The sequence below is a fragment of the Entelurus aequoreus genome, linkage group LG22 (assembly GCF_033978785.1).
Source record: "Entelurus aequoreus isolate RoL-2023_Sb linkage group LG22, RoL_Eaeq_v1.1, whole genome shotgun sequence".
Classification (NCBI taxonomy): Eukaryota; Metazoa; Chordata; class Actinopteri; order Syngnathiformes; family Syngnathidae; genus Entelurus; species Entelurus aequoreus.
The window spans coordinates 3,142,726-3,165,409 of record NC_084752.1 but is presented as its reverse complement, the minus strand read 5'-3'; the positions used below and the strand labels follow the sequence as shown (position 1 = coordinate 3,165,409).

Genomic DNA, 22,684 nt, shown 5'->3' with positions numbered 1-22,684 from the left:
TATGGACTGGACTCTCACACTATTATGTTCGATCCACTATGGACTGGACTCTAACAATATTATGTCAGACCCACTCAACGTACATTGCATCCGGTCTCCACTAGAGGGGGGTGAGGGGGTCACCCACATATGCGGTCCTCTCCAAGGTTTCTCATAGTCTTTCACATCGACGTCCCATTGGGGTTGTGAGTTTTTCCTTGCCCTGATGTGGGCTCTGTACCGAGGATGTCGTTGTGGCTTGTGCAGCCCTTTGAGACACTTGTGATTTAGGGCTATATAAATAAACATTGATTGATTGAGGTAAACCATATGAATCCCCTTCCTACCGTACTAAGAAAAGTTGGTTTTGCATGATAGGTCTCTTAAAAAAAAAGGTAGTGAGTAGGGATGTCTGATAATGGCTTTTTTGCCGATATCCCGATATTCCGATATTGTCCAACTCTTAATTACCGATACCAATATCAATCAATACCGATATATACAGTCGTGGAATTAACACATTATTATGCCTAATTTGGACAACCAGGTATGGTGAAGATAAGGTACTTTTAAAAAAAATAAATTAAATAAATTAAGATAAATAAAATAAATCATTTTCTTGAATTAAAAAAAAATTAAACAATATAAAAACAGTTACATAGAAACTAGTAATTAATGAAAATGAGTAAAATGAGCTGTTAAAGGTTAGTACTATTAGTGGAGCAGCACAATCATGTGTGCTTACGGACTGTATCCCTTGCAGACTGTATTGATATATATTGATATATAATGTAGGAAGCAGAATATTAAAGGCCTACTGAAAGCCACTACTAGCGACCACGCAGTCTGATAGTTTATATATCAATGATGAAATCTTAACATTGCAACACATGCCAATACGGCCGGGTTCACTTATAAAGTGACATTTTAAATTTCCCGCTAAACTTCCGCTTGAAAACGTCTATGTATGATGACGTATGCGCGTGACGTCAATGGTTGAAACGGAAGTATTCGGACGCCATTGAATCCAATACAAAAAAGCTCTGTTTTCATCGCAAAATTCCACAGTATTCTGGACATCTGTGTTGGTGAATCTTTTGCAATTTGTTTAATGAACAATGGAGACAGCAAAGAAGAAAGCTGGAGGTGGGATCGGTGTATTAGCGGCTGGCTGCAGCAACACAACCAGGAGGACTTTGACTTGGATAGCAGACACGCTATCCGATGCTAGCCGCCGACCGCATCGATGATCGGGTGAAGTCCTTCGTCGCTCCGTTGATCGCTGGAACGCAGGTGAGCACGGGTGTTGATGAGCAGATGAGGGCTGGCTGGCGTAGGTGGATAGCTAATGTTTTTAGCATAGCTCTGTGAGGTCATGTTGCTAAGTTAGCTTCAACGGCGTCGTTAGCAACAGCATTGTTAAGCTTCGCCAGCCTGGAAAGCATTAACCGTGTATTTACATGTCCACGGTTTAATAGTATTGCTGATCTTCTGTCTATCCTTCCAGTCAGGGATTTATTTCTTTTGTTTCTATCTGCAGTTAAGCCCGATGCTATCACGTTAGCTCCGTAGCTAAAGTGCTTCGCCGATGTATTGTCGTGGAGATAAATTCACTGTGAATGTCCATTTTGCGTTCTCGACTCTCATTTTCAAGAGGATATAGTATCCCAGGTGGTTTAAAATACAAATCCGTGATCCACAATAGAAAAAGGAGAAAGTGTGGGATCCAATGAGCCAGCTTGTACCTAAGTTACGGTCAGAGCGAAAAAAGATGCGTCCTGCACTGCACTCTAGTCCTTCACTCTCATGTTCCTCATCCACGAATCTTTCATCCTGGCTCAAATTAATGGGGTAATCGTCGCTTTCTCGGTCCGAATCGCTCTCGCTGCTGGTGTAAACAATGTGGAATTGTGAGGAGCCTTTCAACCTGTGACGTCACGCTACTTCCGCTACAGGCAAGGCTTTTTTTTTATCAGCGACCAAAAGTTGCGAACTTTATCAACAATGTTCTCTACTAAATCCTTTCAGCAAAAATATGGCAATATCGCGAAATGATCAAGTTTGACACATAGAATGGTGTTCTTTGGCCGCCCTGGCTTACGTTTTCCCGGTGGTGTCCATCTTAACGCTGCCTTTGGTATCCTCTCGTTGTCCGGTTTTCGAAAATAGCTAGCTAGGCTATAGACTATATAGTATATACCGCATGTTATTTTTGTACAACAACAACTTCAGCTGTCGAACGTTATAAGGTACACATTCAACAAGTACAACATTAGCACGGACGTATAGCCAAGTTGTGGTTAAGAAGGTGGATTTTTGTTCCTTATATTTACCAGAAACGAAATGATCCGAACACACGACCCAGGACTTTGGGGGACTCCAGTGAGAACCGTCCTCGTTTTCCCGGTGTAAAGCTGCGAGCCATTTGTCTCGTCTCTGTGGGCTTTTATCACGCTTTGGCAGAACAAAATACAACCTTTGTTTTCCCTGTTTCCAGTTGTGGTTAGCACAGGGGTCACCAACCTTTTTGAAAGCAAGAGCTACTTCTTGGGTAGTGATTAATGCGAAGGGCTACCAGTTTGATAAACACTTAAATAAATTGCCAGAAATAGCCAATTTGCTCAATTTACCTTTAACTATGTTATTATTAATAATTAATGATATTTACACTTAATTGAACGGTTTAAAAGAGGAGAAAACACGAAAAAAATGACAATTAAATTTTGAAACATAGTTTATCTTCAATTTCGACTCTTTAAAATTCAAAATTCAACCGAAAAAAAGAAGAGAAAAACTAGCTAATTTCAATCTTTTTGAAAAAATACAAAAAATAATTTATGGAACATCATTAGTAATTTTTCCTGATTAAGATTAATTTTAGAATTTTGATGAAATGTTTTAAATAGGTTAAAATTAAATCTACACTTTGTTAGAATATATAACAAATTGGACCAAGCTATATTTCTAACAAAGACAAATCATTATTTCTTCTAGATTTTCCAGAACAACATTTTTAAAAGAAATTCAAAAGACTTTGAAATAAGATTTAAATTTGATTCTACAGATTTTCTAGATTTGCCAGAATAATGTTTTTGAATTTTAATCATAATAAGTTTGAAGAAATATTTCACAAATATTCTTCGTCGAAAAAACAGAAGCTAAAATGAAGAATTAAATTAAAATGTATTTATTATTCTTTACAATAAAAAAAAATAATTACTTGAACATTGATTTAAATTGTCAGGAAAGAAGAGGAAGGAATTTAAAAGGTAAAAAGGTATATGTGTTTAGAAATCCTAAAATCATTTTTAAGGTTGTATTTTTTCTCTAAAATTGTCTTTCTGAAAGTTATAAGAAGCAAAGTAAAAAAATGTATGAATTTATTTAAACAAGTGAAGACCAAGTCTTTAAATATTTTCTTGGATTTTCAAATTCTATTTGAGTTTTGTCTCTCTTAGAATTTAAAATGTCGGGCAAAGCGAGACCAGCTTGCTAGTAAATAAATACAATTTAAAAAATAGAGGCAGCTCACTGGTAAGTGCTGCTATTTGAGCTATTTTTAGAACAGGCCAGCGGGCTACTCATCTGGTCCTTACGGGCTACCTGGTGCCCGCGGGCACCGCGTTGGTGACCCCTGCTTTACCACAACCAAAAACAACACAGTTTTTCGGCATTTTGGAGGCAGAATGACGGGTTCAACCAGCGTAGGTCGACAGGTTAAAGAGGAATGGCGAGGGTTTGTTTTCAACGCCAGTCTGGTTGCTATGGCTCGAAGAACCCGTATGTAGCTCAGTTGCCCGGATGTCGGCCCTCACCCATACCGATCATTTCCCATATTACATTTGAAAGCATTTATCGGACATCTCTAGTAGTGAGTCCATACTTGTACTACATTGATTTCCCAAGCACAATCCCTACAATAAAGAATTGTGATGAGATGACAATTGGATGTTTATATGCGGACTTCTAGGGGCCCGCTAATCACTTTGGAGGGTGTGTTCCTAATGAAGGGTCCCGGCTGCGTGCACTATAATTGCTCTTGGAGGTCACAAAAGGTCATGGCGTGCCGCAGATGACAGAAGCGGATTTCCGCCATGCAGTCAGGCAACTTAACGATTGCGTAACATCCATCATCCAGTGTTGGTGTGTGAGCATTGACGAGGGGGAGGGGGGAGGGGGGGGGGTTAAATATTTTCTAGAAAAAGGGGGTGGGGGGTGTGCGCCATGTCACGTGACGTCAAGAAGCAGAATGTCATGTGAAGGGTATTGATGGATGCAGTAATATTAACAACAATAACAACACATGTGTTTTGGTGCAACGCTGCAGATGCGTGGAGGACGACGTCAGCACGCGCACGGACGCCCCCACGCATGAAAAAAATGCCCAGTAAAAGACAGCAAGGTCCTTACCTGAGTGGCTTTGTGGAACTGCTTCTTGAAGCCCGCTACTGACATGCTGGCTGGCTGGCTGGCTGCTGCTTTTTCCCGGTCCCGACACAAAAGATGGACGCTGACGACGGCGGGAAAAGAAAAAGAGATGGCGTGAGGTGAAGCCAAAGAGATTAGATGGAGGTGTTGTGGTCCTGATGGAGGAAGAAGAAGAAGCAGACGCCAACCTTTGCAAAGTCTTCACTTCAGGGATCTCCTGCTGCACCAAGGGAAGCTTCCTGACAGCTGATTGGACGCTCGGGGAACACGTGACCAGCAGGCGGGTTACGTCACAAGAAGCACCGGGTATAGACTCCGCCCACTCTTTGCAGCTACTTGTCCTGCTGGGTGAATTTTTATTTGTGTATTATTTTTAAACACCACTTTTGAATACAAGACGTGTCATGTTGCTTACACTTCATTTTTTTAATTCGCACCGATAAATAACCTAATGACGTCATTTGATAGTAGATTGTAAAGGACTCAAGTTAAACGATGGAATTCTCTTTACAATGAGAAACGATTGTAGAAATAGTCATTTTTTCTTTAATATATATATATATGTATATATTTTTTTTAATTGTCATCCAGCATCAGACATTCCTATCATTACATCATATATCTGTTTGTTTATATCCCAACCATACCATCTCCCCCCCCCAAAAAAAACAAAGTAATATCTACACATACAACAATTAAATAAACAAAAAAGAAATACATTAATAATAATAATCAGAAATAAAATAAAAAATTATAATATATATATATATATATATATATATATATATATATATATATATATATATATATTATAATTTTGTATTTTATTTCTGATTATTATTATTATATATTATAATATTTATATATATATATATATATATAAATATTATAATATATTATATTATATATATTATATAATATTTATATATATATATATATAAATATTATAATATATTATATTTATTATATAATATTTATATATATATATATAAATATTATAATATATTATATATATATATATATACATATTATATATACATATATATAAATATTATAATATATTATATTATATATATTATATAATATTTATATATATATATATATATATATATATATATATATATATATATATATATATATATATATATATATATATATATATAAATATTATAATATATTATAATAATAATCAGAAATAAAATAAATTATAATATAATATATATATATATATATATTATAACATTTTTTTTATTTCTGATTATTATTATTAATGTATTTCTTTTTTGTTTATTTAATTGATGTATGTGTAGATATTACTTTGTTTTTTTGGGGTGGTGGAAGATGGTATGGTTGGGATGTAAACAAACAGATATATGATGTATGTGAATATGATGTAGTGATAGGAATGTCTGATGCTGGATGTCAATAAAAAAAAAATGAAAAAAAAAATATATATATATATATATATATATATATATATATATATATATATATATATATATATATATATACATACCTATACACATATAGGGAGTAATCCTTTTTTTTTAAGCAGTACAATCACTAATTCGAAAAATTAAAGTCAGGCTTATGAGGCGTGACAAAGTTGACCCAGTTTTCCCAGTATGAAGTAAATTTCTCCAAATATATTCCAAATAAAACAAATATATAAAAGACAGAACAATAAGATCATATGGTAAGTGTTTACATTTTGCTTTATATTTATTATTTTACTTATTTTTTTTGTCTGGTTTTGTATTTGTTTTTTTTTAATCATCCCGTAAAGTGTATATTACTTTTTTTGTTCGGTTTGTACTTCATGAAGTTTTGCACTTGTGGTTTTTTTGTATGTTTTTTGTTTGTTTTCATTATATTTGGATGTATTTGTTTGGTTTGTATGATATCTATTACCGGTATTCCAATTGAAAAAAATATATAAAGACAGAACAATAAGATCATATGGACAGCCGTCAGTGTTTACATTTTGCTTTATATTTATTATTTTACTTATTTTTTTGTCTGGTTTTGTATTTTTTTTATTTTTATCATCCTGTGAAGTGTATAATACTTTTTTTGTTTGGTTTGTACTTCATGAAGTTTTGCACTTTTTTTGTGTGTTTATTATATTTGGATGTATTTGTTTGGTTTGCATGATATCTATTAGGGGTGTGGGAAAAAAATCGATTCGAATTCAAATCGCGATTCTCACGTTGTGCGATTCAGTATCGATTCTCATTTTTCAAAAATCGATTTTTTATTTTTTAAATTAATCAATCCAACAAAACAATACACAGCAATACCATAACAATGCAATCCAATTCCAAAAGCAAACCCGAGCCAGCAACACTCAGAACTGCAATAAACAGAGCAATTGAGAGGAGACACAAACACCACACACAACAAACCAAAAGTAGTGAAACAAAAATGAATATTATCAACAACAGTATCAATATTAGTTACAATTTCAACATAGCAGTGATTAAAAATCCCTCATTGACATTATCATTAGACATTTATTAAAAAAGAACAATAGTGTCACAGTGGCTTACACTTGCATCGCATCTCATAAGCTTGACAACACACTTTGTCCAATATTTTCACAAAGATAAAATAAGTCATATTTTTGGTTCATTTAATAGTTCAAACAAATGTACATTATTGCAATCAGTTGATAAAACATTGTCCTTTACAATTATAAAAGCTTTTTACTCTGCTTGCATGTCAGCAGACTGGGGTAGATCCTGCTGAAATCTATGTATTCCATCAATAGACAATCCTTTTCAATCTGAAAAATATCGTTTTTTAATCGAGAATCGCGTTGAATCGGAAAAAAAAAATCGATTTTGAATCGAATCGTGACCCCAAGAATCGATATTGAATGGAATCGTGGGACACCCAAAGATTTGCAGCCCTAATATCTATTAAGTAAGACTGTATTATGTTGAAGGGGGCAGTGAAATATAAGATGTTTCTTCATCCTGCTCCTCCTCAGGCATTGCTGTGTTTAGTTGCTGAGCTTTCATTGTCTATCCATCAAAGATGCACATCAATGAAGTACATAAATAAAAAATGAATGAATGAAAATGAATTCATCGGTTGTCTTAAATCCCACACCATAGCAACTATTATACCAACATGCTGCCAGTACAGTAAGGGAAAATAAGTAGAAAATTATTCCATAACATCATTTTTAATTTTTTTTCCCCTTGTTAGTAATAGTTAAAACAGAAATGTGCAAAAGTATTTTTAATAGCCTATGCACATTTATAATTGTTGATGCACCTTTTTGCAGAAAATGCAACCATTTTGGAATATGATGCCATGAGATTGGCACACCTACAATAGGTACAGTACCATTGAACACTGTATATTCATATACAGCACCATGGACAGCAACCAGGACAATCTACAACAGTGTTTTTCAACCTTTTGAGCCAAGGCACATTTTTTTTTCCCATTGGAAAAATCCCAAGGCACACCACTAGCGGACAACATCAAAAAACGAAGCTCAGCAGCTGATATTGACAGTAAAAAGTCGTTCTCGCAATTGTTGGATATAAATTCAAAGCATAACCAAGCATGCATCACTATAGCTCTTGTCTCAAAGTAGGTGTACTGTCACCACCTGTCACATCACGCCCTGACTTATTTGGACTTTTTTGCTGTTTTCCTGTGTGTAGTGTTTCCTATTTTGTTGTTGTCATGTCATGTACGGCAGTGGTCCCCAACCAATTGGTCCGCGGACCAATTGGTACCGGGCCGCGCAAGAAATTTTAAAAAATAAAATAAAATAAAAAAAATTAAAAAAAAAAAAAATTAAATAAACATAAAAAACACAATATATACATATTGTGTATGTGTATGTCAATATATATCAATACAGTCTGCAGGGATACAGTCCGTAAGCACACATGATTGTATTTCTTTATGGGGTAAAAAAAAAAAAAAAAAAAATCCCCCCCCCCCCCCCCGGTCCGTGGGACAAATTTTGTAGACGCCGTCTGCTGCTCCACACGCTGTAAGTCTTTGCTGTCGTCCAGCATTCTGTTTTTGTTTAATTTGCAGCCAGTTCAGTTTTAGTTTAGTTTTGCATAGCCTTCCCTAAGCTTCAATGCCTTTTCTTAGCGGCACTCGCCTTTTGTTTATTTTTAGTTTAAGTATTAGACACCTTTTTACCTGCACGCTTCCTCCCGCTGTTCCCGACATCCACAAAGCAATTAGCTACCTGCTGCCACCTACTGATATGGAAGAGTATTACACGGTTACTCTTATTTGCGGATTATAATTACTGGTGTGCAAAAAATATTTTTAACCCAATTAGGTGAGATGACATCATCTCCCACGGCACACCAGACAATATCTCACGGTACACTAGTGTGCCGCGGCACAGTGGTTGAAAAACACTGATCTAGAAGAACTACTTGATTAATATTGATTATTAATAGCAGAGGGAAGCACCTCAAAGCATTTAAGAACTTAACTCAATGACTACAAGAAATTGTACATAAATGTAAAAAATAATAATCATAAAAACAATAATTAGAAGTTGTGAAAATAAGTACAGTACAGGCCAAAAGTTTGGATACCTTCTCATTTCAATGCATTGTCTTTATTCTCATGACTATTTACATTGTAGATTGTCACTGAAGGCATCAAACCATTTCAGGTGACTACCTCTTGAAGCTCATGGAGAGAATGCCAAGAGTGTGCAAAGCAGTAAACAGAGCAAAGGGGAGGCTATTTTGAAGAAACTAGAATAGAAAACATGTTTTCAGTTATTTCACCATTTTTTGTTAAGTACATAACTCCACATGTGTTCATTCATAGTTTTGATGTGACAATCTACAATGGAAATAGTCATGGAAATAAAGAAAAGGCATTGAATGAGGAGAAGGTGTGTCCAAACTTTTGGCCTGTACTGTACTTATCAAGCTTCTCAGAATGACTCCTAAGAAGTCTGCTAAGAGTTGACTTAAGAGTAAATAAATTCTTGGCTGAAAGCTGCACTTAAAAGTTAGTTATCAAGCGTCTTACTCACACTTTCAGCCAAGTGTAGGACTGAATCTTAAGTGTCACACTCAGAGCTGAATTACGACATTACTATGTGCCGTAAACGCAATTTTAGGTGACGTCATTTCTGTGTCCATAGAAATGACCAATCACGGAAGGGAATCCGTTGTCTAAGAATAAAGAAATATCTTGGAAATATTTAAGTGGACAATGGGAGTGTATATTTTGACAATAAACTACAAAATAATACAAAACAAACTAGTCCCCGCCGGCACTCACGCTACCGCTCCCTCTCTTCTCTCGCCCACACACTCACTGACGTCACTCACCTCACGGCCACACACATACGCTACTGTCATAACATTTTCTTTCCAATTCATTAATTAGGCAACTAATTTGAAAGTGGTGTGGGTGGCTCTATATATACTAGCCCACTGCAGCCACATGCAGAAATCAACATGGAATCGAAAAGTATTAAATCTGTGACAAAAATAATACCCGCTCTGTCTAAACGATACCGTTTGATCAGCTGCTCGTCATCAAACAAATCCAGAACATCGTTCCGTTCCCTGAACGTTGGCGCACGTCTCTCTCGCCTCAGTGCCATCCCCTGCTGGCAACTCCTAACCACTTAAGACACCTCTGAAGGTCTCTTAAATATCGTGGAGAGTAGGAGTGATTCTTAGACTTAAGAACGTTGATAAAAAGCTTTTATTCTTAAGTTTGAGAGTAGGACTAAATTTCGCAAATTCTCAGGACTTAAGTGTAAAATGGCACTCTAAGAAGCTTGATAAGTACGGCCCCTGATTTCAGACACCTTCTCAATTTTCACATTGTTTATGGATTACCTAACTTTTATCTTTCTTTTATTACTGAATACCATAAATTTAGTCTTTTCCAAGTTTAAAGATAATTTATTGACATCAAACCACAATTTTAGTTGAACCATTTCCTCTTCAATATTTATCGGCTAAGATTTTCAAGTCATCTCCTGAACAGTATAAATTTGTATCGTCTGCGAATAATACGTACTGTAAAATTTTCGAAACCTCACAAATATCGTTTATATGTAAAATAAAAAGTTTGGGTCCTAAAATCGAACCTTGTGGAATTCCACATTCAATATTCATACTATAATCATCAATCTCAACATATTGCTGTGGTTGTTGTAAATAGCTGCTTAACCAGTCCAGTGAAACTCCTCTAACTCCATAAGTGTATCATTTACAAATGAGAATTAATCACATCAACACTGCCAGAAAGTATTAATCATTCAAAATTGGTCGTAGTTTTCAGAGGTGTACACATCAAAATGAAAGATTCTGGTTACCTCATTCATTAATAGTTTTGTTTTGAAGAGGGAGCAACATTTGAGAGTTTACACTGGCTCCCTGTTCATCTTACGATTGATTTTAAAACCCTGCTGTTTGTTTTTAAAGCTTTACATGGACTGGCAACCTCAGTATATCTCGGACCTCATCCAAACTTACAATCCTGCGCGCGCTCTGAGGTCCGAGAGCCAGCTCCAGCTTGTAGTGGCCTAGTGGTTAGAGCAGGGGTCACCAACGCTGTGCCCGCGGGCACCAGGTAGCCCGTAAGGACCAGATGAGTAGCCCGCTGGCCTGTTCTAAAAATAGCTCAAATAGCAGCACTTACCAGTGAGCTGCCTCTATTTTTTAAATTGTATTTATTTACTAGCAAGCTGGTCTCGCTTTGGCCGACATTTTTAATTGTAAGAGAGACAAAACTCAAATAGAATTTGAAAATCCAAGAAAATATTTTAAAGACTTGGTCTTTAAATAAATTCATTAATTTTTTTTACTTTGCTTCTTATAACTTTCAGAAAGACAATTTTAGAGAAAAAATACAACCTTAAAAATTATTTTAGGATTTTTAAACACATATACCTTTTTACCTTTTAAATTCCTTCCTCTTCTTTCCTGACAATTTAAATCAATGTTCAGTTTTTTTATTTTTTTTATTGTAAAGAATAATAAATACATTTTAATTTAATTCTTCATTTTAGCTTCTGTTTTTTCGACGAAGAATATTTGTGAAATATTTCTTCAAACTTATTATGATTAAAATTCAAAAAAATTATTCTGGCAAATCTAGAAAATCTGTAGAATCACATTTAAATCTTATTTCAAAGTCTTTTGAATTTATTTTAAAATTTTTGTTCTGTAAAATCTAGAAGAAATAATGATTTGTCTTTGTTAGAAATATAGCTTGGTCCAATTTGTTATATATTCTAACAAAGTGCAGATTGGATTTTAACCTATTTAAAACATGTCATCAAAATTCTAAAATTAATCTTAATCAGGAAAAATTACTAATTAATAATTTTTATTTTTTCAAAAAGATTCGAATTAGCTAGTTTTTCTCTTCTTTTTTTCGGTTGAATTTTGAATTTTAAAGAGTCGAAATTGAAGATAAACTATGTTTCAAAATTTAATTGTCATTTTTTTTCGTGTTTTCTCCTCTTTTAAACTGTTCAATTAAGTGTAAACATCATTAATTATTAATAATAACATAGAGTTAAAGGTAAATTGAGCAAATTGGCTATTTCTGGCAATTTATTGAAGTGTGTATCAAACTGGTAGCCCTTCGCATTAATCACTACCCAAGAAGTAGCTCTTGCTTTCAAAAAGGTTGGTGACCCCTGGGTTAGAGTGTCCGCCCAGAGATGGGTAGGTTGTGAGTTCAAACCCCGGCCGAGTCATACCAAAGACTATAAAAATGGGACCCATTACCTCCCTGCTTGGCACTCAGCATCAAGGGTAGGAATTGGGGGTTAAATCAACAAAAATGATTCCCGGGCGCGGCATCGCTGCTGCCCACTGCTCCCCTCACCTCCCAGGGGGTGAACAAGGGGATGGGTCAAATGCAGAGGACACATTTCACCACACCTAGTGTGTGTGTGACAATCATTGGTACTTTAACTTAACTTAGTGCCCAAGACCAGACTTAAAACCAGGGGCTTTCTCTGTGGTCGGCCCTAAGCTCTGGAACAATCTGCCCCTCCATGTTCAAACTGCTCCCGCTTTTATTCTCTGGCTTTTAACAAAAGGTGAGTTGTGTGGTCCTCTGTGTGTTTACAATTTTTGATGTCTATTTACAGTTTTAATTGGTTTTACCCTTTAAAATAGTTTTTAATCATATTTATTTTATATTGTTTTTATATGTATTTTAAAAAAAAAAATTTATTTAGTCATTGGTGGAGCTAAGGATAATATTTGAATATTGTTTTTAATGTTGTTTAAATGTACTATATAAATAAAGTGGATTGGATTGGTCATGAATGGAGCGCCATCCTGTGGAATATTTTTCAATGTGCACCCAACGAAAAACTGCATGGGACACATTTTACCAACCGAAACAATTCTAATTCATTAATAATAAATATATTAAATTCATAAGGAAACACACCAACAGGGGAAGTGTGGCAGTTTGACTGTTTTGGGCAGAAGTATAAAACATGACCAATAACAAGACTTATCTCACCTTATCTGGACTGCTACACACAAGATGGAGACTAAACCCTTTTTTTGTTGGCCTCTAATGAGACACACCTGTAGGCAGTCCAACTCCTCTAATGAGACACACCTGTAGGCAGTCCAAAGCCTCTAATGAGACACACCTGTAGGCAGTGATTGGACTGAACCACCTCAGGATGCAGTAGGGGGGTCTAATTGCTCACAAAATAAATGAAGACTTTACAAATAATGTTGGTAGAAAAGTGACAAATCTTCACATTACCATCACTCAAGCCAGGGGTGCGACCGGAAGTCACGTGGTATTTAAAAGTACGTTCCTAAAAGACATTAAAGACAAATACATGAACTCAACGAGCTGTTGATTCCACCGAGAAAACCCTGACATTTGTTGCCATCTAGTGGTGAAAAAAAGGTACAGCACTCTTCTGAAGCATTAGTCATAGCAACACTGTTACATTACATTCATTATTGGAGCTTATCAGAACCAAATCATTAGAGCAGTGGTTCTCAACTGGGGGTACGCGTACCCCTGGGGGTACTTGAAGGTATGCCAAGGGGTACGTGAGATTTGTTTTTAAATGTCTGTCAAAAAGAAGTGTGAAAAGAAATGCAACAATGCAATATTCAGTGTTGACAGCTAGATTTTTTGTGGACATGTTCCATAAATATTGATGTTAAAGATGTCTTTTTTTGTGAAGAAATGTTTAGAATGAAGTTCATGAATCCAGATGGATCTCTATTACAATCCCCAAAGAGGGCACTTTAAGTTGATGATTACTTCTATGTGTAGAAATCTTTATTTAGAATTGAATCACTTTATTTTTCAACATGTTTTTAGTTATTTTTATTTTTTCCAAATAGTTCAAGAAAGACCACAACAAATGAGCAATATTTTGCACTGTTATACAATTTAATAAATGAGAAACTGATGACATAGTGCTGTATTTTACTTCTTTATCTCTTTTTTTTCAACCAAACATGCTTCGCTCTGATTAGGGGGTACTTGAATTAATCAAGTCCGCACAGAGCAGAGCGGATCGTGCGGGACAGGAAGTAGTGAACAAAATACAAAATAAAACACCGGGTTCATTTTCAAAATAAAATGCACTGTGTTTACGGCGGATCACATTTTTCCTCACAGAAAATATTGTAGTTTTAGATATTGTAGTGCGTGAGTGAGATATTGTAGTTTTAGATATTGTAGTGCGTGAGTGAGATATTGAAGTTTTAGATATAAAGTTTATTGTGACTTTGCTATTACTGTGTGGGTTAACAAAATAATAATAATGATAATAATGATAATAACTAGGGATGTCCGATAATGGCTTTTTGCCGATATCCGATATTGTCCAACTCTTTAATTACCGATACCGATATCAACCGATATATGCAGTCGTGGAATTAACACATTATTATGCCTAATTTGGACAACCAGGTATGGTGAAGATAAGGTACTTTTAAAAAAAATTAGTAAAATAAGATAAATAAATTAAAAACATTTTCTTGAATAAAAAAGAAAGTACAACAATATAAAAACAGTTACATAGAAACTAGTAATGAATGAAAATGAGTAAAATGAAGTGTTAAAGGTTAGTACTATTAGTGGAGCAGCAGCACGCACAATCATGTGTGCTTACGGACTGTATCCCTTGCAGACTGTATTGATATATATTGATATATAATGTAGGAAGCAGAATATTGATAACAGAAAGAAATGGGGGGGAGGGAGGTTTTTTGGGTTGGTGCACTAATTGTAAGTGTATCTTGTGTTTTTTATGTTGATTTAATAAAAATAAAAATAATTTTTTTTAAAAACCGATACAGATAATTAAAAAACCGATACCGATAATTTCCGCTATTACATTTTAACGCATTTATCAGACATCCCTAATAATAACAATAATAATAATAATAATAATGATAATAATAATAATAATTATTATTATTATTAATAATAATAATAATAATTTCAGCATTCTGGGGATATAAGATGTAGGTTATCTGTTAGGAATATTACCATCTGTATTTAAACTTGATTCATGTTGATTATGCCTGCAGCACAATGCCAAAAAAAGAAAGGAAACAGCCCTCTACTGGCCCCTGGTCCATATTTTTGGCCCTGTATTGCATTTCAGTTGTTTATAGTCTGAGCATTAAGTGGGAAATACCATAAGTTACAACTTGATGGTGTTTTCATCAAGTTAAGGCAGACCTGGGCATTCTGCGGCCCACGGGCCGCATCCGGCCCTTTGCGCGTCCCTGTCCGGCCCGCGTGAGGCCAATCATAAATTACAAAATACATTTCAAAAAGTATCTATGTCGAGTGTGCAATACAACGGTGCTGCTTTTGTTTTGAAAAGCGTTATTTGTATTACTTCCGTGTGGACGTATGTGCCAGAAAAAGTAAGGCGTTTTCTGACGGAGAGTTTATTAAGGAGTGCTTATTGGACTTTGTTGCGCTGATATGCCCGGAGAAGAAGGGCGCATTTGAGAACGTGTCACTCTCCCGACGCACTGTAACGAGGCGGGTTGAGACCATCGCTGGAAACTTGGAGCTTCAGCTGAAGAACAGAACGGCCGACTTTGACTGTTTTTCGCTAACTTTGGATGAGAGCTGTGATGTACGTGACACCGCCCAGTTGCTCATCTTCTTACATGGGATAACTGCAGACTTTCAAATGACGGAGTAGCTGGCAGCCATGCAGTCAATTAAAAGGGAGAACCACAGGTAATGACTTGTTCACATAGGTAAATACGTGTTTGGACATGTTAGGACTGAAATGGGACAAGCTGGCAGGTGTGACAATCCGATCCACTTTATTTATATAGCACATTTAAACAACAAAATGTTTCCAAAGTGCTGCACAACAATATTAAAAACAATATTCAAATATTATCCTTAGCTCCACCAATGACTGAATAAAAAGAAAAAACAATTACATATAAAATCAATATAAAAAACAATATAAAATAAATATGATTAAAAACTAATTTTAACGACAGATGGTTGTCCAAATCTGATGGGGAAAAATGTTGGATAATGCAGGATAAAGTGACCATCAAAAGCAATCTGCTTTTGTATAAAGTTAGGTTAGGTTAAATTAAATTATTATTATTATTATCATTATTATTTATCTTACGGTATATCAAAAATAATATTGAGCAAAATTTAATTGAAATATTGTCGTGTGGCCCTCCAGCAGTGCTCCGGTTGCTTATGCGGCCCCCGGTGAAAATTAATTGCCCACCCCTGAGTTAAGGGAAGAAGGACAGATTTTCACATTGAAGTTTTTTCCATTTGGGTATTTATTTTTGTATTTTTTTCCCCAAAGTTCATGTTGCACTGTTCAATGTTCAATATTAAAGTGCTTATCTTTAACAATAAATAGCCTAATAATAAACCAGTGTTTTGTTGCTTTTCATGTCTTCCAAGCCTATGATAATGTGAATTAACTCATTATGACCATAATTTGTTGACACAAAAGAAATGGCAATCACTTTTACCTACAAAGGACACACAGCTAAGTAGTTAGCTTCCTATTAGCAAACTTAATTTTACATTCATTTCCATTCGGAGGTCTCAAGGTTGGCAAGTTTGAATTTAACCATCAACCTCAACCGGTTGAAAATGACTATTGGAATGTCCAAAAGCTCGAGAATGTAAGAAAGTTTGTCCCTTTATCAATACCTGCAGGTCGTAGTCATGCTCAGGCATACTTTGTTATTATTTGAAACCCTCATACTCCTCCATTCAAACATGCTAATGTACCTGCGCTCTGCTCTAATTGGTCCCAGTGATGCTGCACTGCTCCACCTGTGTTCACGGGGGGGTGGGGGGGGCCTCCAGTCAGTAGCCCACCAGCGTGTGGCGCTCCTATTATGCATACAAACACTTCTTTGTTGTCGGGCACTTCTCGCCGCGGCCCACGTAAGGCAGGCAGACAGACAGAAAAATGATTTTTAAAAAAAAAACAAACCAGGGTTTGTTGCTTGACTTCATTAGTGTGATTACCTGAGGTGCGCTACTTTACGGGGCGGCCCACTTCATACCCTTCCAACTTGAACCGGTCGGCTAATGAGCGCTGGGAGACCATCGTGAAGGTGGAGGTGGTGCTGGAAGGAGCAACACCCCACCAGGCGCGGGGGGCCGGAAACCGACAAGATGGTCGCCTAACGAAAGACATCCTGTAAATGGTAAACGGGTTATACTCGTATAGCGCTTTTCTACCTTCAAGGTGCTCAAAGCGCTTTGACACTATTTCCACATTCACACACTGATGGTGAGAGCTGCCATGCAAGGCCCTAACCACCATCAGGAGCAAGGGTGAAGTGTCTTGCTCGAGGACACAAACGGACGTGACGAGGCCGGTAGAAGGTGGGGATCGAACCAGGGACCCTCAGGTTGCTGGCACGGACACTCTCCCAACCGCGCCGCGCCGTCCTGTGCTCACGCCGCACACCTTTGTCCATATTGGTGCAAGTCGGTTTAAAAATGGAAAAAGTGGAACTGAATAAGTCACAAGGGAAGGATCACGCCACACTTGCCAACCTTGAGACCTCCAATATCGGGAGGTGGGGGCGTGGCTAAGGGCGTGGTTAAGAGGAGAGTATATTTACAGCTAGAATTCACCAAATCAAGTATTTCATATATATATATAATATATATATATGTATGAAATACTTGACTTTCAGTGAATTCTAGCTATATATATATATATATATATTTATTTTTTATTTTATTATACATATAAATAAAAGACATACTTGAATTTCAGTGTTCTGCAGGCTATCCAGTAGGTGGCAGTATTGTCCTGTTTAAGAGTGTCACAACATTGCTGTTTACGGCAGACGAACTGCTTTACGGTAGACAAAAACGTGACTGCTGTTGTTGTTGTGTTGTTACCGCGCTGGGAGGACGTTCATGAAACTGCCTCACAATAAACCCACATAAGAAACCAAGAACTCGCTCTCCTTGTTGTGCACTCTACTCTCTAAAAGCCGCAGATGCTATGACGTCATTGGGCAGGCAAGCTGTTTATATTGTGGGAAAGCGGACGTGAGAACAGGCTGTCCCCCACTCAGGTCCGCATTGAGCTGGAGGGGGCGTGGCCTCCAGCTCCGGCTGAATACCGGGAGTTTGTCGGGAGAAAATCTCTGCCGGGAGGTTGTCGGGAGAGGCGCTGAATAACGGGATTCTCCCGCTAAAAACGGGAGGGTTGGCAAGTATGGATCACGCCCACTTAAGAATGTGAACTGAAGTGAATGATATTTATATAGCGCTTTTCTCTAGTGACTCAAAGTGCTTTACATAGTGAAACCCAATATCCGAGTTCCATTTTTAAACCAGTGTGGGTGGCACTGGGAGCAGGTGGGTAAAGTGTCTTGCCCGAGGACACAGCGGCAGTGACTAGGATGGCGGAAGCCGGGAGAGTTTGACGTCATTTTCGACGATACCAGGAAGTAGCTGTTGCTGCTTTTCCACGCTGTATTCCACGCCTCGGTCTGAAAAAAAATTAACATATTATATGAGAATGTTATTATTAAACAAGACAAGAAGCAAGGAATCAAACAGAGACAGAATTAAATTTGGCTCAATGAAGAGAAACACGTATACCTGTACCATTGTACAGTGTCACACCTCCTCTTTTATTTGGACTTTCCATGATTGCTTGGCAACAGCTGTTTCTAAGGGAGGGGGGTCGTAAACAGCCATCGCCTTTGATTAAAAACAGTTCATAGAAAAGGTCGCCTGGAGGGGAGTCTGGTCCCGTTTCCTCTCCGCTTTGTGGTTCTCGGGTCAAGACAAAATCTTCCCGTGGATTACGATACATCCAAGAAACAGAACACCTTCATGTTGCTTCCCATCCCTTCGTCTTGGTAGGATCAAAGACAGCTTTCGTCTTCTCGCCGGGAACTCATGGCAACACAAAGTTGTGTGACAACTTAGATACAATTATTCTGACAACAACAATGTAAGAGAACAAGAATGGCGTGTATTTAGCTATTTGCAAGAAGACACTTTTTTATCCATGAGGAGACTTACGGCAGCGGGAAAAGAGGGCGCTGCACCGAGGTGGAGACTGTGGCGTATAATACCACAGTGTCCTACGAAAGCAATTGTTAGCATGTGACAACAACAGCAAACACAACAATAACAACAACAACATCAGCAAATATGATAAGTACAAATATGATGGTAAAATATAATATATATATTTTACCATGTGGACATTATATATTATAATATATATAATATGTTAATTTGCTTTCTTTAAGTAAAAAAAAAAGGTCAAAGACAAAGCTATTCGGTTTCTTGTGAGTATATGCACTTCACTGCCGATGTGTGTGTGTGTGGGGGGGGGGGGGGGGGTCGCGCCACCTAAAATCTTGCCTAGGGCGCCAGATTGGTTAGGGCCAGGCCTGCTTGGACACACACATCTATACCTTTGGCCATTTCCAGGAGTTATCTCACCCTCTGAGAAGTTTTACTAATGTTTTCCAATGTTGTAAAAATGTGTAGAATAAATATAATAATATATTTCAACATTTCAGTCAACGAAGATTTGCGTCAGCCAGCGACACATAGTCATTTTGATAGTAGGCTAATATAGACACTTACATCATGTGTTGCCTTCATTATAACACTTATATAAGTCTTTTAATTGTTTGCGGCTGCAGACAGATTACTTTTTTGTATTTTTGGTCCAATATGGCACTTTCAACATTTTGGGTTGGCGACCCCTGCCCCAGGGCAACAACGTTAATAAACACTACCGTTCAAAAGTTTGGGGTCACATTGAAATGTCCTTATTTTTCAATGAAGATAAATTTAAACTAGTCTTAACTTTAAAGAAATACACTCTATACATTGCTAATGTGGTAAATGACTATTCTAGCTGCAAATGTCTGGTTTTTGGTGCAATATCTACATAGGTGTATAGAGGCCCATTTCCAGCAACTATCACTCCAGTGTTCTAATGGTACAATGTGTTTGCTCATTGGCTCAGAAGGCTAATTGATGATTAGAAAACCCTTGTGCAATCATGTTCACACATCTTGTTGCATTGACCAGCATTCCTCCAATGGGGAATTCAAATTGCTAGTCTCTCCCAGATTCTTTTTATGGCAATAAGCTGATGTTTATATTCAATCAACAGGCAGCAGTTGGTATTTTGTGGTTTATTCTGCAAGCTTAGAGGACAAACCTGAGACCAACCCAGCACCCAAGCGTTCCCTAGCCCGGTCCAGATCGGTCTAGCTCGGTCTACCCCCAAACCCCCGGAAGTCCTGTGATCTTCCCTCTGTTTAGACTACTCCGAGTTATCTCTACTCTGACACATTCCAATCTAGAAGGCCAACACCTTACTATGAGACTCAAAAGAAGGAAGAATACTAGCTATTCTTTATATGACTATAGGAGTTTAGAAAGAAGTAACACTTAAATATGGATATGATTCTGATCTGCTTCCAGCAATCTGAAAACAGTTTAGCTTGTTACAGAAGCTACAAAACTGACCTTCCTTTGAGCAGATGAGTTTCTGGAGCATCACATTTGTGGGGTCAATTAAACGCTCAAAATGGCCAGAAAAAGATAACTTTCATCTGAAACTCGACAGTCTATTCTTGTTCTTAGAAATGAAGGCTATTCCACAAAATTGTTTGGGTGACCCCAAACTTTTGAACGGTAGTGTATGTTTGATGAAACGTGATTATGTGCATGAGTATGTATGTACTTCAAAATACTTTAATAAAACTATGCTTTGGAAAAAGGGTGTTAGAAAACTGCTCGCTGTTATTAATATTACAGGGCGGTAAATACTTTTTTTTGTGTGTGTATGCGCCACTTGGGTGGGAAGGCGGGGGTAAAAAGGCCCGCAGTGTCCCTCAAAAACAAAAAAAAGAAACAGAGCCAAAACTTCCTGCACAATCAGGAGGCTCCCTGGTGGTTAGTCCCGACTTCCCCGACACACTTCTTCCTCCACGCTGCCAACGCGCTTTGATGTCGCCGCCACAGACACTTGGCGCCCTTCTTCCAAACAGCGACGTGCAGCCAAACGCCATTTTGACACATGCATAATGCAGCGTGTTGACGGTCTAGCCTCCACGTTTGAGGCCAGGAGGGCTCCTTGATGGAAATCTTGAAAGGTACGGAGGACACGACTCTATTGATCTTCACCAAACAGCAGCAGATCTTTGTCGCAGGCCGGGAATCAAACAGAAACTAAACAACACAGGCACTGAATGGACAAAAGTTTCGGGACAGCCAAATGTAAGAAATTGGCATCGGAAGTCAGTAAAGTTGGACTGAAATGTGCTTGGACTTGTTCCCAAAAAGCATAGAATTGTCCAATAAGAATCTCCTTAGCTATTTTTTTTTTTTTTTGCTGACAATGTCTATTTGTCTTGGTCCAAGCAATCCTTTAAGCTGTCTTCTGACAGTCAGATGTCCCTGCGGACGCTCCGAGCTAAGCCTCGCACCCGTGGCGGAGGCCCCTCTAAAGCCTTGGGAAGAAAAGAAAAAAGGCCAAAAAAAAAAAAAAAAAAAAAGGAGTGGTTGACCGCGGTCGCTAATCCACGTCTTCTTACAGGAAGTAAGGCAGATGGTGTCCTCAACATCACCTTAGAGGGGAGAAACTCTTCTCCGTGACGACCACCGACCCTCTGGGAACAAGGGAAGTTGAGGAACAGTGTCGGATACCGTCAGTTAAAGTTGTTTTTCTTTCCAATTAAATCTTAAAAATGTGGGGTTTTTTTTTGTTTTGTTTTGCTACTTTTCCACTGCACGGTACCCACAGTCAGTTTGGGATAGCAACGCCGAAATGCTACAGCAAAAACAACACCCTACTGAAGGGACCACACTGCAAAAAGTCAGTGTTCAAAAACAAGAAAAATTAAAGCTGCAAGCAGCGTTGGTCGGGTCCGCATTTTGGCAGGTGCTAGTCCTAGGTGTCCCAATACTTTTGTCCAGTGGTAGTCCTGAGTGAGACCTACATAGAGGTTTTTGTTTCGTGTCTCTACGATATTCGTACTGGGAGTTAGAGGAAGTTGTGTCTTTTTCCTAGGTGTCGCGGCACAGTGGTTGTTTTCTTTGACGGCGCTTAAAATCACAGCAGCCGAGCAGCTTTAGTGCTGCGGGTCTTTGAAGGCTCGTAAAATCTAAACGGTAGCACGAATCAAAACTCTTTCGTCAACTTTTAATCAGAAGGGTTCAATCTCTCTCCTGTAGCAGTTTGAAGCCGAAACGACAAACGCCCTCGGAGGAGATAACGTTTGATGTTTGGTGACCGGTTGTAACAAAAATTTTGTTTTGAATGAGGAATAGCAAACTTCCTGTTGATTTTTGCTGAAGGATGTCAATCTATGAAATGTAGGTCTAGGCGAGACCTACATAGAGGTATTTGTTTCATGTCTCTAACGGAAGTTACAAGCAGTTTTGTCTGAGTTTTCCTCTGAGGAGCAGTTTTTTCTGTTTTTTTCAAAAATTATGTAGAGCACAATTTTGAGTTTTGGGGTTCGGTTTTTTTTAGATCGCAATTTCCGCCAGTCCCGATGTGTGTGAGAAGTTTGGTGAGTTTTGAAGTATTTTAAGGGGGTCAAATTACAGCTCAAAAATAAAAAATGAGTGTTTTTAGTCATTTTTTGTCTTGAAGGGGAAATTGCCAACTTCCTGTTGGTTTTCGCCCGAAGATGTGAAATTATGAAAGGTAGGTCTAAGTGAGACCTACATAGAGGTTTTTGTTTCATGTCTCTACGACATTCCTACTGGGAGT

At 37.5% G+C, this 22,684-nt stretch overlaps 1 protein-coding gene across 5 annotated transcripts in view; it reads right to left on the bottom strand.

Moving 5' to 3' along the window:
* The window catches only part of LOC133639493 (endophilin-A1-like), a 102,267-nt gene extending 89,245 nt beyond the window's left edge, over positions 1-13,022 (bottom strand). For 4 of the 5 annotated variants that reach the window (XM_062032822.1, XM_062032817.1, XM_062032820.1 and 1 more), the window contains exon 1: positions 4,390-4,589. In XM_062032822.1, the coding sequence (XP_061888806.1) occupies positions 4,390-4,434 (45 nt within the window). In that variant the 5' untranslated portion in view covers positions 4,435-4,589. The other variant, XM_062032816.1, reaches the window with a different exon arrangement.
* Positions 13,023-22,684: the final 9,662 nt, after the last annotated feature.